Source organism: Alligator sinensis, unplaced genomic scaffold (assembly GCF_000455745.1).
Source record: "Alligator sinensis unplaced genomic scaffold, ASM45574v1 scaffold234_1, whole genome shotgun sequence".
In the NCBI taxonomy this organism is placed as follows: Eukaryota; Metazoa; Chordata; order Crocodylia; family Alligatoridae; genus Alligator; species Alligator sinensis.
In genome coordinates this window covers 744,144-761,078 of record NW_005842334.1, presented here as the reverse complement: position 1 = coordinate 761,078, position 16,935 = coordinate 744,144, and the positions used below count along the sequence as shown (strand labels likewise).

The window sequence follows — 16,935 nt, the reverse complement described above, 5'->3', positions numbered from 1 at the left end:
AGGAGCCCCTCTGTTGCAGCCTTTCCCAGACTATACAGCATGAACCCTCTTGAAAACAGAGGCATTGGGGACAGTTCTTCCTGGTCACAGCTGGGCAATGGGTACAAAAGCTGCATGCACTGACCACGGGGAGGGCACTGGAATGGAAGTATGGGGATGCTAGTGACAGCGGCAGGGCGTGTGCTCAGCAGGGCCTCATGCAGAGGCTGTTAGCTGGCAGGCAGGTGGGCTGCTGGGCCAAGATTCTCCTCCAAGCCTGGCTTCTCCTCCCTATTGCTACTTTGTTAACCTTGGATCCCCACTGCAAGCCTTCAGCCTTGGGGTTAAACCCACGCTGTGGTAGGTAAGACTCTGCTGGTCCTCCCGTTCTCTTTCTGCTCTCAGCTCAACTGCCTCCGCGCTTCCCCCCCTCCCCCCGCCCCCTGTGTCTATGGCACAGAAATAACCAGTCATGCTGCTCAGTTGGGGTGCTGCCAAATTCAGAAAACTTAAGGGAAGGATTTCTCAAGTCTAAAAAGGTTGAAAACTACTGCCTTAATCCAAAAGCCATGCCTGAGAAACTGGATTATGTGGGAATTCAACAGTAATTGAAAGGGTGGAGGGGCAAAGCCATCACTACTGACACAGGCTTGTAAAGGAGTCACTTTATAATGACTACATTACTGTAGTCTTAAGGCTTGTCCATGGTTCCTGTATTTTCTTATCCACTGGCCATTGCCCTACAGAATATATACGTCACTCACGTTAACCTCTTTATACTCTGGAGTACCGCTGCATGCCAGGCGGAGGGAATTCGAGAAGCAATATGGTCTAACAGCTGGGATACTGGCTTGGTATTAAGAAACATGGATTTTATGGCTATCTTTGTCACTAATTTGCTACATGATTTTGAGTCTATTACTTCAGTACTGCGCTCCCCATCCTGTGTCCATTTGGTATAATTAGACTGTAAATTTTTGAGGGCAGGGATGTTCTTTTCCCCTGTGCTGCATTTAGCACAACAGGACTCCTATTTTGATGGAGGTTTTAGATGCTGTGCAACAGAAATATGTGGCATCCTAATATCCTGCCAAGTGAAATTACTCTAGTTACAAATTTGTCCCAACGGAAATAACTAATTGTTCCATCCCAGTTTCTAAGATACACTTAAGACCAGAGTCCATCACTAGTCTGAGAGAAACAGCTTCTTTAGAAAAATGAATATCCCTATTTACATTTTGAACTGCTGAGGCATTTTGTTTTATGTGGATCTTAGAAAAAAAATACTTAATTTGAAAGATTTTTTTTCCTGCAGAATTAGAGTTGGCAAGTTATTTCTGAAAGGAAAATCACTTTAGTGTAGTCTGCAGGGTCCTTATTTCTTCCATAAGCAATCTGAGAAAAAGAGCATATGCCTCACTTTGCTATTAACTTTGATTGTCTCAGGCTCAAACATAAAGCTTAAACATACTCTGAAATAATCATAATCTGGAAGAGCAATCTAGGTGTGAAGTTAAAGTACAGTTGTGTATAATAAATATGCTAGATCTAGTTATTGTTTTGCTCAAGTGGAGTTTTTTTATGTCCTTGAGTATGGATTTATATATTTTACCATTAGTGCATGTTGATTTTAACCATATTTGCCACAGGGACCATGATGTTTTTATGCTGTAATCTCTTACCAATTCACAGGTTTTTATTTAACATTAAAATTGGCATATTTATAGTTCAGTTTTGTTTGATGGTTTGTTAATCCTGAAATGTTGAGCAAAGGTGGGTCCATTTGAAATCTAGTACCTTATCCTTTTGTTTCATTTTATGAGGATACTTTTTCAGCAGATGGGACAAAGATGTATCCTCCCAATCTGAGTAAAAAGGAATGGAATCGACTTGCTTTCCACCTCCAGATCTGATTCCACCTTTATAGTTTGGGCTCTGCAACAAATCCTAGACTAGGGGTATATTAACACTACCTCCAAAATGAGATGGGGCATGCTGCTAAGAAATAAGCCTCATCCACTTGTAGTCAGGTGACATGCCTGGTCTTACTGAGAAGGAAATGCAGACTTAAAAGGCCCTGTTCTCTTTATCCTTCCTTGATTCAGCTCAGATATAATACAGGTACATTGATACATCGATCCATTATTGGATCGGCACTGATACAAAGAAAATGGACTGTATCGAAAATCAGCTTTTCTTGCCTAATGCGGCTGATAATGTGGCCGACAAATGCCCCGTGCATGCGTGCAGCCATGGTGCATACATAGGTGGGGAGGAGCACAGTCCGGCAGCATGGAGAGCTGCATGCAGCTGGTAAGTCTGTTGTGGTGGAAGGGGAGGGGGCAAGGAAGGGATGGGGACGCAGATCAAGGCCTCTGCAGTGAGGGAGGGAGTGGGGCTGGGACAGGCACTGCCCAACCAGGGTGGGGCGGGGGTGTGGGGTGGAGCTGTGGCGTGTCCAGGGGCTGTAGGGAGGGGGGCTGGCTCCTGCTGCTTGCATCCCGGGAGGTCTTGAGAGGGGGGCACCCCCAGATCTGCGTGGGGCAGGGCAGGCTGCAGCACTGGGGCCAGGGCTGTGCTGGGCTGTGCTTGGAGCAGGTGGCAGTGGAACCAGGAGGGGAGCTACAGACTGGGGACTGCAGCCACCCCAAAATTCACTGTAGCCCCCCAAGCCTTCCCTCCCAGTGCTGCTAGTCACCCTTCCCTCAGCGCAGCCCAGCCCAGCCCCCACCAGGAAGAGCCCAGTGCTGCAGCCTACTCCACCCAGCTCCGCGCAGATCCAGGGGCACACCCTCCCCTCCATGCCCTCCTGGGGTGTGTGCAAGGCAGGAGCTGCCACCGCCCCCCCACCCCCCGTGCCACCCAGATGAGCTGTGCCTCTGTCCAACACTCCACTTCAGCTGGGGGCTGCGCCTACCCCAGCCCCACTCACTCCCTCACTGCAGGGGTCTCAATCTGCCCCCTACTTGCCTCCCCCTTCCCTTTCCACCACAACAGACTTTAAGGTGCCAGGCTACGTATCAGAAATCAGATCAGTATTGGCTGATATGCTTCTTTTTATCAATCAGCTATCGGTATTGGCCCCAAAAATCTCTATCAGTGCACCCCTAATAATAGAATTGCTGTTTCTTTGACAGTACAGCACAAACTCTGTGAAAAGGGCTGATCTCATAATGTTTCCATGTTAGAACACTTATGATTTAATTGCATAACAGTCTACATGTTTGGTGGTATGTTATGATTAAGTTTTGTAATAGTGTACACGTCCAGAGGCGTATTTCGATTTAAATGACATTTTACATAGCAGACTAAAACATATCCCATGTATTTTAGTTTTCTGTGTAACAAATTACAGTGATATGCCTCATGTGTACAAAGGCCATATCCAGAGAAGGCGGCAGGGAAGGTGCATGGGGTGCTAGAAGCCCAGGCGTGCTCAGAGAAGCTCGGGCTTGGTGGGCTTCCAGTGCCCCGTGCACCATCCCTGCCACCTTGTCTGGCTGCCAGCACACCCAGACACCCTCCTGCCATGTTCCTGAGGCAGTCAGCCTGTTCCCAGGTGGTCCTGGGTGGTGAAAAGGTGGCAGGGATGGTGCGCGGGGCACTGGAAGCTTGCCAAGCCCAAGCTTCCCCGAGCACACCTAGGCTTCCAGTGCCCCATGCACCATTGGTTCTGGCAGGTGCTGCCTGCAAGCTGGGGCTGCATCCATGCAGCTAGCACCCTACCCGAGGGGCACCGCCACCACAGAGGGAAGCAACGCCCCCTCCCCGCAGTTCAGGGGCTGTGCGACCTGGTGGCAGCTCCAGGCAGGCTCCACTGTGGGGGGGAAAAAAAAAAAGTTGTGAGGGACCAGATTCCCCCCCACCCCGGAGCCTGCCTGCATCTCCCATGGCTGGGGAGTGAACTGCCAGCATGTCGCACAGCCCCTGAGCTGCAGTGACCCGTGCTTCCCTCTGGCGGCAGCACCCAGTTGCTGGCCCCCTTCCTGTGTGGTCCTGGGGAATGCTGCCACCATGGATGGAAGCACTGGGCCCCCCACAGCTCAGGGCAGCTCACCCCCTGGCTGCAGGAGAGGCAGGCAGGCTCCAGGAAGATGAAAAAAAAGGATCAGGCCCCTCATCGCTTCCCCCCTGCCCACCCCCCCCAGTTGGCAGAGCCTGCCCACTCTGCGGGGGGTTGGGGGCGTGGTTCATTCTAGCTCTGATTTGCCTGCTTATCTGTTTGAAATGCCTCAGGATCTTCTATAATAATAACATGCTTATTCTGTCTGTCCGGAGCACTCTGATTGATTGGTTGTTTCATTAAGTATTGTGATTGGCTGCCGAAACAATCAATTAGAGTGCTCCGGACAGACAGAATACGCCTATTACTATCATAGACTGGAGAAAGAGGAATGATTTTGCTTTGTTCCCTAGTCAAAGCAACAAAAAAAAATGAGCTTGAAAAACCGCATTATTTTCTTCAGGGCAGCTAAGTAGTTCTGCATATGAACTACGGGGAGTCTTGGCTTCCAGGGTTCATGGATCTATGGCCAACTCTACCATGCGCATTACTTAAGAGGTCCTGGAGTCCCAGTCAGGACCCCAGGGTGTCCATGCTATCTGTTACCATGCTTGGAGTCTGGAAGCCTTAGTTCCTAGGCATAAAGGCTCTTAGCTCAACCTGATTCCAAAAACTTCTAAGCTCCCGGTTACTCTGGAAGGCTAAAAGACCAGGAGTTATGGCTGAACCCAGAGCCCTGAGGTTTTTCCGAATTTTCACAATGAACTGTTTTGATTATTCCTATTTTGTTTTCAGATTTCCCCCTCTACAGGACATTTCTATGTTTCTATTTTTGTTCCAAAAATCAATTCTTTTTTTCAGAATTTTGAAATTCCTCAGAACAGAGTATCTGATTTTTGACCAAGTCTAACCTCAGGTTAATGTACTTCTCTACCCTTTTCCATTTAATTTTGTATCATCTGTAATCATGTCCTAGCCACAGGTGGTATGGATTATTCTTTTGGCAGAAACTTTTTTTTTTAATTCTGAAATTGAATTCTAACAATCTCTTTAGCGATAATTTGGGAACAAATGGAGATTAACATACTGGAACCCCAACGTGGAGATAACTAATCGTAACTGTTCATTTTGCAGTGATTTCCAAGCCTTAGGCTGTGGAAGATTAGTTTGACTTTACTTGGTCATTTTAGTTCAATCTTTAGATAGCGGCACCATTAGTAGATTCATAGATGTTAGGGTCGGAAGGGACCTCAATAGATCATCGAATCCGACCCCCTGCATAGGCAGGAAAGAGGGCTGGGTTCAGATGACCCCAGCCAGATGCCTATCTAACCTCCTCTTGAAGACCCCCAGGGTAGGGGAGAGCACCACCTCCCTTGGGAGCCAGTTCCAGATCTTGGCCATTCGAACTGTGAAGAAGTTCTGTGAAGAGATTGTTTAGCTGATAATATGATTGCTCCCCCTGCTTTCCTTGGCAATGATCAGCATTCCTGAATGATTGAATAGTGACATACAAGTCTGTTTTACCACAATGAGAAGGAATTATTATTCACAAAAACACAGGTGCAATGATATTTTTGGTATTCTAATGCAATTTTAATTAATACCAGATTAAGTCTTTATTTGAATTCTTAAAAAAAACAGACCAAAATCCAGTCTACCTCTTTTCACCCATTGATCCTTCTCTGTTGTCTTTTAAAGACCCTGTCCAGAACTATGTGTCCTCAAATAAGTTTCTGCACTATATATTTCTGGCCTCTTAGGATGTGATGTATCCTCTGTGTCTTCTGCAACCTCCATGTTATGTCTGAGTTGTGCCGTTAGATGTTAATTGGAATGTGCAGGAACCTGATGTTGATCCATTACTTATGTCTTCCCCATCCTAATTGTGACAGAATGGCGCACTTGCAGTAAAATACATTTTCTTTAAAAGTTTAAATTTAACGTTTTCCTGATTTGATTCAGAATGCTTTCTTGCATACTTAGGCTGCGTGCACATGTCACGGGGGTTTAATTTGGTTTAGTTCTTCCTAAATGGAAACGGTGGGTTTTTAAAAACACTGCTTCAATTTAGGGAGAATTAAACCAAACTAAATCCCCATGGTGTATACACAAGGTTGGGGTAAGCTGCTGGCAGGCTGAGCAGTCCCTGAGCTGTGCAGGAGCTCCCCAGGCAGCACCCAGCCGGGGTGGTCCCAAGGGGCACCGCAGCCATGGAGGGAAGCACTGGCCCCCTCGCAGCCGTGGAGGGAAGCACCAGGTCCCTGCACAGCTCAGGCAGGCAGGCTCTGGGAAGAAAAAAAAAATAGGTTCAGCTTGCCGCTTTTTTTTCTGCAGTGGAGCCTGCCTGCATGGGTTGCTGCCAGTTCCCACAGCTCCTGAGCTGCACGGGGCTCAACAAGCCTTGAGCACATCAGCTTCCAGTGCCCCATGCACTGTGGCACTTTGTTAGGTAGCAAACTAAAGCACTTCAAAGGTGTTTTATCTTGCTATATACCAAAATCATTTAAAGCAGAATACACCAATGAGCATGCAAGCACCTCTGAGCATGCAGACAGCAACACCATTAAAGGGCATTTAAGTCGCTTTAAAGGCCAGTTTTGTGGCGTGTACACAAGCCCTTAAATTCTTAACTTTTCCTATGTACTTTCTCATTTAATTTTGTAATAAGGATATGTCTTTACATCTGTACTCGATGTATATGAACTTACTGCCTGTTGTGACACTAACTAGGGCTCTCAAGGAGACCAGAGGAATGACCATTCAGCCCTTGAAAGAACCAGTTCACAAGTAGAAGAGGAAGCACGGGTTGAACCCACCAAGAAATTGCAACATCGTTCTTCTTCCTCAGCACAGCACCATAACCATCGTAGTAGTGTCAGTCGAGGCCTGTCTAGACAAGAAACGTTTGACTCAGAAACACAAGAGAGCAGAGATTCAGCTTATGTAGAGCCAAAGGAGGACTACTCACATGAGCATGGTGATCACTATGATTCTCACAGGGATCACAATCATAGAGACGAATCACATGGGAGCAGCGATCACAGACACAGGGAATCAAGACATCGCTCAAGGGAAAGGGACCGAGAGCAGGACCACAATGAATGCAACAAACAGCGTAGTCGTCATAAATCAAGGGACCAATATTGTGACAAGGATGGGGAAGTGGTATCTAAAAAACGTAATGACACGGGAGAATGGAACAGGGATGTTTACATCCGTCAGTAACTTTTGCCTCTGGCAGTCTGGTGTTTCTTTGAAGTCTTGTATAACAACACCCCTTGAAAATATCTTTGGGTTCTTCATCGCAGAACATGGTATCCTTCTGTATGCTGATTTGTATTGCTGTTGCTTGCATAGCAATAGCATGAAATAGAATATCCATATACTTTTTTTTTTTTTTTGTTAGTGCTATTACAAATTGGCATAGTACAACTGCAGGGGTCCTGATGGTGTACTGTGCATTTTTTTTCCAAGCTGTTTTTGGTAGCTGCCACTTGAACAATATCTGTTGCCATCAAGGTGTTGTTAGTGTTTTAAAACAAGGTACAGTTGATGTTTAATAACTTCCCATGTATTCAGCAAGCCAGAATCAGCACATACAAAACTAAAACTGTCGTCTATTCTGATTTTTAATTTGTATGCACTTGATTTGCATATTAATTTAAGAGCCACTGTCTGTTGCTTGTACCTCTAGTGGACTCCATTCGGGGACAGAATTCAGTCTTGCCTTACACAGGGGATCATAAAGTCAAAATCTATTTTCTATGTATTGGTACTGTGTACTGTATATACAGTTTATAAATGTTATTTCTGAAAACACCTTCTTACTATATAAGTTTGACCACACTGTTTTAAGAGTCCTAATGCCAAGTCAGCAGATTTTCTTTTGAATTACTGGCAACTGGAACTAGCCTCATTCAGGAAATTTGTAACAGTGTTTGATCTAGACACTTTTTCGTCTGTAGCATAAAGCTGATAATTACTGTAAATGTGAATGGATGCTTGAGATAAAAGGTTCAATTCTTATATTTTTTGTTGTCCTTACAGACTTTAAATTTAAAATTTATGGTCAAGATAGAAAACCTAGCACTATAAATTGTTCTCTATGTAATTCTCACACATTGCAATGGGCACAGTCTAATTTTTGCCTCATTGTCAAAAAGGCAGAGCATATATGACTAGGAATGGCAAAAAGAGAGAATGCATTTGTATATGAGGGAACAGAAGTTTAGAATGTAGACAAGAATCTATTGAACAAAATATAGATTACTCAAAATGCCAGCCAGTGAGTTTCTTTATTTTATCTCTTAATTTAACTTTAAGATCCCAATTCACATGAGTGAAGGAGCATGAGGAAGTTTACTGCTGCAGGTAATTGGGAAAGCATAAATCTGCTGGCTCTTTGTTGAGACTCCAGGAGAGTAAAACACAGGCAAATGTTACTGTGAGTGTTTCACTGGAAATGTAAAATCTTTGTGTTTTAGAGTATTTGTTTTAGTAAGAAAAAGTTTACACAGCTTGTGGAGAGTTATTTTGTTGGAAAATAAATTTTTGTAGCTTCTCCACTTTTTCTATACTTGCCAATTCCTCTGCATTCCCACTGCCATCAATTCTTTCCTTTTCCTTCATTTAATCCCTTGTGGTGCCTGTAAGCACCTAGAAAAATCATTGTTTCCTGACCAAAAGTTCTGTCTTCTATGCGCTAGCTAAAGAAAAATGGAGCTGGGTTTGTTGAGCACCTGATGTACTGGTAAGTGACATGAAATGCGTTACTTTTTTGGCTATAGGTTTGCTTCTGCCTAATTTATAAATTATTCTGAGTCACAGATAGTGATATCATTTTAATTATTAATTACAGTTTGTGTTTGTAAGTGGCACCTTATGCAAGTAACAGAGTTGGGAAAACACTATATGATAAGTATATATAATGTGTGTTTTCTGGCAAATAGTTGCTACCAGAATTGCCTGACTTCAAGGATCACTCCAGCAAAAGGAAATAGATGACATTCATTTTTTTCCCACTCTCTTATTTCAGGGTCTAGGCAACTATATATCCACACTTCTGGAGAAGTTTCTCTCTCCCCACTTAAAGAAAGTCTTGAAGCATTTTTTATAAATATCCAGAGGGAAATTCTGCTGCCAGATATCTCAGCATAACTCCTAGTGTACTTACAGGTGGTTATCCACTGTTTGGCTCAAAGCATGTGCTGTGGAAAACACCAATGAAAAGGATCTCTTCCTACAAAAAATGATATGCTTAATTAAAATTGTATGCTTAATTAACTGCCTTTCTAGAAAAAAGAAGCTAGGTAAGGAGACCTGCTATACCATTAAATGCATTATTTTTGCTATAAAAATTAAGGCTTTATGATCCATTAGTTTTAGTTTCCAAGTAGGTCTACTGTTTGGAGCATTTCTTATCAATTTTAAACTGAGAAAGGTTGCTATAGTCCCTTGTCTTCTAGCATCTACTTTAGCTATTTTACTAGCTTCAGAACATTAAGGTTATTGAACTGAGAATGGCAATTCTCAAATCTACTGCAACTCTTATGCCACTTATTTCCTCCAGAGAATCTATCTATGTATTCCACAGTTGGCCATCTGAACCTGGCTTTTTAATTTTATCCTCAGTCCATGAAGGTTTTTGTCCAACTGAAAATAGTGTGGAAGGAATATTTGGAAGAATTTCAAGTTTTTGAGCAACTATAAATGGAAACTGGACAGTGCATACCCATATAAAGAGATGAATAAATCAGGATACAAAGAGCATAATCCTAACTCTGGCAATGTGGGTTATCTGTTGGTTCCTGGAATGTACATGCTTTTCACAAAGGGAAGCATTTGCCTGAAACCGGCTCAGTGACAGCATAACATTTTGTGCAGTGCAACTCTATGCAAGCTCTATACTTTGAATGTATTCTTAGTTAAACAGTATTCTTTGGCTTAGCAATTTAATCATGTTTTTTATAAACCCACCCCTGACATTTCCCTCCTCCCTCCATAGCTGTTATAAAAGCAAGACTCTGACTATAGCAGTGCCTTCTGCTATACATTTTCCATAACACCGTACAATCCAATCTGCTTTCTGTCCACTATTGTTGAAATAGCACTTGGCTCTTGAGGAGTTGGTTGAACAACAAACTTTAAAATGCTCTAACATATGAAAGGTTATTGTGGTGAAGCATGTCTTCTCAATGCCTTGCAACTGGAAAGCTTACTGTCTGTATTGTGGTAATGCCAGAGGTCCCCGGCAGCACCAGGGCCTTCATTGGGCAGATGTTGCTGCACAAGACCATGGTAAGAAACACTCCCATGTTGTGTTGCTGAACTAAAAAGACAATATCAAATGAAGAGAGAAAACATCTAAGTGTTGTGGACAGTGATACATGGTTCTTGATAGTTCCTCATTTTTGCCCTGAAGAGAGGATACATTCTAATATTTCCAATATGTATGTAGACATTTTATTACATTGTTTTTGTTTGTCTGTCTTTTTATATTAATGCACATTAATGTACTATCTACCACACCTAGGCATTATCACTTGTTTGATTTCTTACAGACATCATAGAAGGTCTTGAGGAATCAGGCGGTGAGGATAGATGAGTAAATGACAGAACAGTATGGAAGAAAAAGAAGAGAGATTTATACACAAGGCAACGTCAGTAGGGGTGGGGAGGGTTTGTGGGGAGAGGGAGAAGAAAGCTCTAAAGGACAGAGAAATTATTTTGGAGTCCATTGATAAACTGACTCTAACAAAAACGAAGAAAAATACTATTGTATTTACAACAGAAAACAAGGGTCATGCTCCCCCTGAGAGACTAAAGGATTCAAATAGTGTCCATATAGCATGGAGCTTGGAATTGAAAACTAGTTTTTAAACTTTTATGTCCATTAAGCTACTGTAAGTTTCATTTCATCATTTAGTCCTAACTGACCAAAGCAATCTGGAGCAGTGGTTGCTTGAAAAAAAGAATTGAAGGTGGCTCCAATTAGGTGCTAGTTGAGTTTGCTTTTTCAGCACAAATTTGTAGAAATTAGTAGGTGAAACTCATTCACCAACACAAAGGCAGATCATTTGGCCCTTCAGAAGATGAAGTGTGGGGAAGGGAAATCTCACCTCAAAGTACAGTAACCTCTGCCTCCACATACAAACACCCGTCCAACAAAGCCTGTATCTCCTGTACGAGAGGTTTAATTGGCATGAAGTTTTTCCCAACCCATGACCTGGAGGTGAATTGTTGAATAGTTATGGTATCTTATGGACTTTGCAACTATTTAGCATTTTTAAGCTCTGGTGGTTTAGTAGTCAATGGGCATGTGTACACATGCATTAATATGCGATTCTTACTGTACATTTAGTACCTGTGGGTGCCTATACACCAACGTGGAGGCTGCTCCAACACACCATAATTACTTGAGTCTGCTGCAGCGTGTTAATTACCGCACTCCAGCCACCCACCACATCTTGTGCAACAGCATCCCCGCACTTCAAAATGGTGACAGGGGTGCTTTATCTAAAGCTTGTCGAATGAGCTATAAAGTGCCTCTGCTAATACATGAGGCGCTCTGGGCACTTTAGAGTGGCTCTTGGAGCTGCTCCAATTAAAGCACTTCACCTCCCCCCCACCAACACGTGTATAGACACCCTGTGATAACCAGTATTATTAACTCAGTGCACAGTAACGGGCGTTACTGTGCAGTTGCACCAGCACAGTCTTTTAGTAATGCTAATGTGCAGTACATCAGTTCTACCGTGCATTAGCACCGCTTTAGCCATGATGCATGAATGTGCAGTAGAATTAGTCTACTGCACATTTAGCATCTCATGTACATGTCCACTGAAAGCCTCCTCCAGGGCATGCAGCTCCTCCTCTGTTAGTAGAATTTAAACCACAGAAAAATCTGATTACATTTTAATGCATTTTCTGTTAACTCTTTAAAAAAAATATTTCTCATTATTTCAACCCTTCTCTTCTCAGCTGGAAGGATATAGCATATTTACATTTTGACTTTTCTGTAAATTTTCTTGTGAATATATTCAACTCTGAAAATCTCAAGTGCTTGCAAGCAGATTCCAGGACAGCTTTTCTGAGTTAATTGTTAGTTCCTATATATATATATATATATATATATATGAAAAACATTGCACAGGAAGTGGAGGTACAAGGAAGTGGAGGTAGCTTCATAGTCACTGCTTTTATTTAGAGCATTCTAATGGTGTATTTTAGGTGGCAAAAAAATATTTTAAGACACAAGTCAATGAATTACACATGATGAAATGTTAGATCAGAATGGGATTCTCTTACCCAAACTACATTTTCTTTCTTACTGTAACCTGATCACCTTTGTTGTTTAATTTATACAAACCTTGCAACAAATTCTAAGTATTATACTTAATTCAATGCTAAATTAATTAATATTTTAGAAAAGTTCTAGTGGGATTTTTTAAAGTATTTTTTCTAGGAGTTTCAAACCCCAATACATTAACATGTATAATACTGATAGTAAAAATGGCGGGGGTGGCGGGAGGGAACAGAATGACAGAATAATTTATGTTCTTTAACTGTAAGTGCCCACTTTGAGATTATTTTTGTTGCTGGTCAGTATGGTTCGCCATTTCTCATTAATATCTTTAGGTACTCCTTACTTGCTTTAAGAACACATCAAGTACTGCACTCTAATGCGTAACTGCCTTAATTAAAAGGAAGCTTATATTATACTACCATGCTGCATTAGACTGCTGCTTTAAGTATTTACCTTTACACTGATCAAAATCAATATCTAGCATTGACCCCATTATAAGCAGGGTTCCCCCCCCCCCCCCAAAACCATTATCTCTAATGATTCCCACACACAAATAAAACAACTTGTGAGACTTTAAGTTGTTTTAAGGGATAATGTAACATAGTGTAGGGATATAAGCTAGGGTTTGTAGAGGTAATCTTTTATCACACCAACATTTCAGGCATAAACCTTTCCAAGTGGTAGACATACTCTAACATTCTGCTTCAGTATCTGCAATTCAGCACAGTTGTAGATTTTAAGACATAAGGGAAGGGAAGAAAAGCTACGCTAAACAGGCTGATCTAATGTTACCACCCATTGTGGATGTTTCCAAATGACAGCTTACTTAAATAACTATCGCATATGTCATTTATAATGTATACCGATATTTGTGAAAAAAGATTCTTAAAGTTCCTGTAGCTTTAATTTATAATGATAAGATTGGAAAACCAATGTGTTAAATACGATTGTGGTCCTAACACTGTCTCTTGATAAGAAGTTTGTTTTTTTCAAGAGAAACTGTTCCCGTAAGTGTCAAGTGGGATCAGTTTCTGAATAGCCTGTTTCTTGCTTTGTGAGAGGTTTGGGGGGGGTTGTTTTTTTGTTTCTTTTTTCATTTGTTTTTAAATCTCCATATCCAGGAAGGTCACGTCAGGCATGACAAATGCAAAATGAAAGCAACCACTAAGAAACTTCTCAATGTATCTAAGTGTAAGTGGCTCATTATGACCCACTAAATCCTAACTGATCTTTACAGGACTTCTTTCCCAACATTCTGCAAAGAGAAAATGGTATGGAGAAACCCTTATGTCCCAACATGCAGCTGCAATAGCAAAGTGATGAATCTTGTTACCAAGCAGTTATTTCTCTGTCTAGCTTAGAATACAGGCTATATTTTATGATGGGTTGGCTATTGCATTTTAATTACCTTGATTTTGAACAGAACTTTGCACCTACTACAGTTAAGGCAAATAGTGTCTAAAATAACTGTTTTAGCTAGTTGTGGTTAACTCTCCAGGGAGTCATTAAAACCACAGAAGAGCTTTTAAACTGATTTCTTCCTTGTGTAATGATAGGCTGGCCCTTACAGAGGATGACAGAGATAATAAGCATATACTACAATCAGCTTTAGTTAAAGGCTAAAAAATAGAAGATACATTTGTTTTATTTAAGAACAACAGCGAACATATTGTATCAACATATTTATAGCAGGGCATTTATACACAAACACAAATGACTGTGTAAAAGAATTAGATTGTTTTAACTACAAACAAAGCCGCAGAATCTCTAGCAGGAAGCAGAGACTGAAGTGAACTGCAATTATTTCATTTTAGTCATTCTGTCATTTTACTCAACCAAGCTAAATATACTGACTAGTTTTGCATGTGCTACTTGTACACAGAAACTGTTAAACAAAAGAAAAATATCCTGAATTTAGGTTTAGTAGATGCAGATGGAAATTATATTTGTCATGTGATCAACCCCCTGAAAGTGCTCTACAGCTATGCCATGACATATGCGCACGGCTGCAGAGCACTTTAAAAGTGACTGTGTGACAAATGAATCCTCATCTAATGAAGCTGCTCCACCTTGGAGTGCTTTAGAGAACTTCTGTTCTCTAGGGTCAGTCCTTCGGCAATCAGGGCTGGACTGATGCAGCTGGCCCCAGTGCTGTCTTCAGGAAGGGAGGGGGAGAAGGGAGGAGGAGCGAGCTGTGGGCTTGGGTTTGCCCAGCCTGAGCTCGAGAGGGCCGTGTGGATAGGAGCCTGGCCTCACGGGGCCCCCACCCAGCCCCCTCCCCTCTAGCTACGGCCAGGCAAACCGCAGCCTGCAGCTCAATCCTCCTCCCTTCTTCACCTTCCCTTCCTGTAGACAGCACCAGAGCTGGAAGGGAAAAGCAGGGCTAGAGGAGAAGAGAGGCTGCAGGCAGGCTCCTCTGCTCAATTCCTGGGCGCCCCTTCCCCCACGAAGCAACAGGCAAATGTCTGTTGGGCCAAGGGACCAGTGTAACTCATGGCGCTTTATGTAAAGTGTCATGAGTTAGTGGGGGTGCTGCACGTCTGTCAGCACCCTTTGAAGTATACCTAGTTTATTCTGGTTTTAGAGTTACTACCAGTTGCAGTGACATTCTTCAAATTGAAAAAAGGGGTTTAAATTGAACCCGTAAGATTTCTAGAACCAACCTCTTTAAATATACCAAATGTATTTATGAGTCCATGATTGGTAAACATACCTGGTGCTGTATTACAGTTAATCTGTTCTGATTAGCACATTCCCTCCCACCTCTCAGTTTGGGCCTAATTCTTGCAATTAGTACCTCTAACCACTTAGAAGTTAATGCTTTGAGTCATTTGAAAGGTGGCCTACAGTGTGTTAGGGGACATTGAGCCCTGGTTCCTAGGAGTTCTTGATATATTAATCAGAACAATCAGGTTTGAACAGAGTTGAGAGAAAGAGCACAGCAAGCTATTATGTGATCTGGGATCTCATACTCTGTCAGAAAAAGTAAGGAATGTTATATGCAATGCCCCAGGAAAGATGAGATTCTAATCTTCCCCATGGCATTTGGTATTCAATTGTAGCCCTCACTCTTGCAAGCAATATTTGTCTTGAAAAAAAGTCACTGGTCAATCAGCCCAATGTGGTATCTTGGAACTGATCCAATTTTACACAGGGGAAGGTTGTCCTTGAAACACAAATTTGTTCCATTCCCTTAAGTGGGATATAATTATATATTCATCTATACATGCTGCTATAGAGGAGGTGCTACAAAGTCAAATAGTATTTTGTGTGTATATATGTAAAAAGATTCTTGCTTGTATTGAAGTAAAGGAGACAAGAGGTTTTAAGTATTGATTGAGAAAACAGCTCTCTGTGAAATGTGACACTTTTACTTAGCAATATTTAATGACATATCAGTTTACAAACTCCTGCAGAAACCACCATTTCTGCAAAATCTGATTTACTATTTTCAATGTATTAACTCTCATTAATTTTTTGCAATTTATAAAATAACTTAAATACCCATAAGAAATAAAACAAGCAAAAGCTTGTTCCTACGTGTTTGCAATACTGTACAATGAAATCACCCTGACAAAACAAAGCAAGCAGCAATCTGAATGCATTTACTCCTCTTTCCTACACTGCCCTGCTGCAAATTAAAAAGCAAATGGAGACTTCGAAATGAAAATACCCCTCCCCCAACTGTGACTTTCTTTCTCCAACCTGTGGCTCTCTCCCAGCAGAACAGCTGGCAGATTTTACTGCTTCCATAGCAACCATGTCGTCATCCCGTTGGCCTGACAACGTTGCAGTAGTAAGAAATTTGGTTAACATTTGAACCATTCTTAACCTACAAAGGTATTTTTGGGGTTGTGTTGCAAAATACCTATTTAACATTCAATTTAATAAATTTTGCTATAAAAAATCCTATACAGTCCTTATTTGCCAGACGAATCAGATCATCTTCCTTGGCTTTCAGCAAGGAGGTAATATCCATTCTCTGTAAAGTGACATTGGAGGGATCAAACCTCTGCAGCAGCTTCAACTTATCCAGTGACAGTCTGGCTCCCATCATGCCTTCTCCTCCAATATGTGGTTCCTTTGGGAGAAAAAATAAAGCACATTATTTATCTTCCTCTGAACTTACTGTTTTGAGCAAGTAAAAAATGCAAGAAATTTGTTGTGTGATCATTTCTAGCATATTGGTAGAATAATTCTAACTAGACATCTTTGCTCTATTTAAGCACTAGATTCACACGGGGGCCTTTGGTGCTCGACCCCAAAACCTAGATACTTACAATAACCAGCTATTCCTGGAGGCACTTGAATTCCCTTGGTACCTAAGCTTTCACCAGTAAAAGCCACGAGGTTCCCAAATATCTTCTGAGGTGCATATGCAGAAATGCCTAAATCTTGACCTAGAGCAGCTCATGAGCTTTACAGGAGTTCACAAAACTAGGTGTCCTTTGCATATCCAATCTGCAGGTCCTGATTTAGAAGATGTGTGCTAGACACAGCTGCTGGCACATATAACGAGGACGAGGCTGCGTCACTTCCCCTCTCTGTCTAATGCAGCACTGTTCCTGCGTGCAAGGGCTGCAGGATTCTAATCCCTGCCCCCCTGTAAGTACTAGCAAATTGCCTGTCAAGAATGACCGGGGGG

General features: G+C 42.1%; 2 protein-coding genes across 6 annotated transcripts in view; one reads left to right on the top strand and one right to left on the bottom strand.

Moving 5' to 3' along the window:
- Positions 1-8,533, top strand: part of CACNB2 (calcium voltage-gated channel auxiliary subunit beta 2) — a 175,289-nt gene extending 166,756 nt beyond the window's left edge. The window contains exon 14 of the mRNA XM_025210095.1: positions 6,716-8,533. Coding sequence (XP_025065880.1) covers positions 6,716-7,210 — 495 coding nt within the window. The 3' untranslated portion in view covers positions 7,211-8,533. The remainder of the gene's footprint in view (positions 1-6,715) is intronic.
- Positions 8,534-13,893: 5,360 nt separating this feature from the next.
- NSUN6 (NOP2/Sun RNA methyltransferase family member 6) overlaps positions 13,894-16,935 on the bottom strand; it is a 43,743-nt gene continuing 40,701 nt past the window's right edge. For all 5 annotated transcript variants that reach the window (XM_025210091.1, XM_014522278.2, XM_025210090.1 and 2 more), the window contains one exon: positions 13,894-16,371. In XM_025210091.1, the coding sequence (XP_025065876.1) occupies positions 16,159-16,371 (213 nt within the window). In that variant the 3' untranslated portion in view covers positions 13,894-16,158. The remainder of the gene's footprint in view (positions 16,372-16,935) is intronic.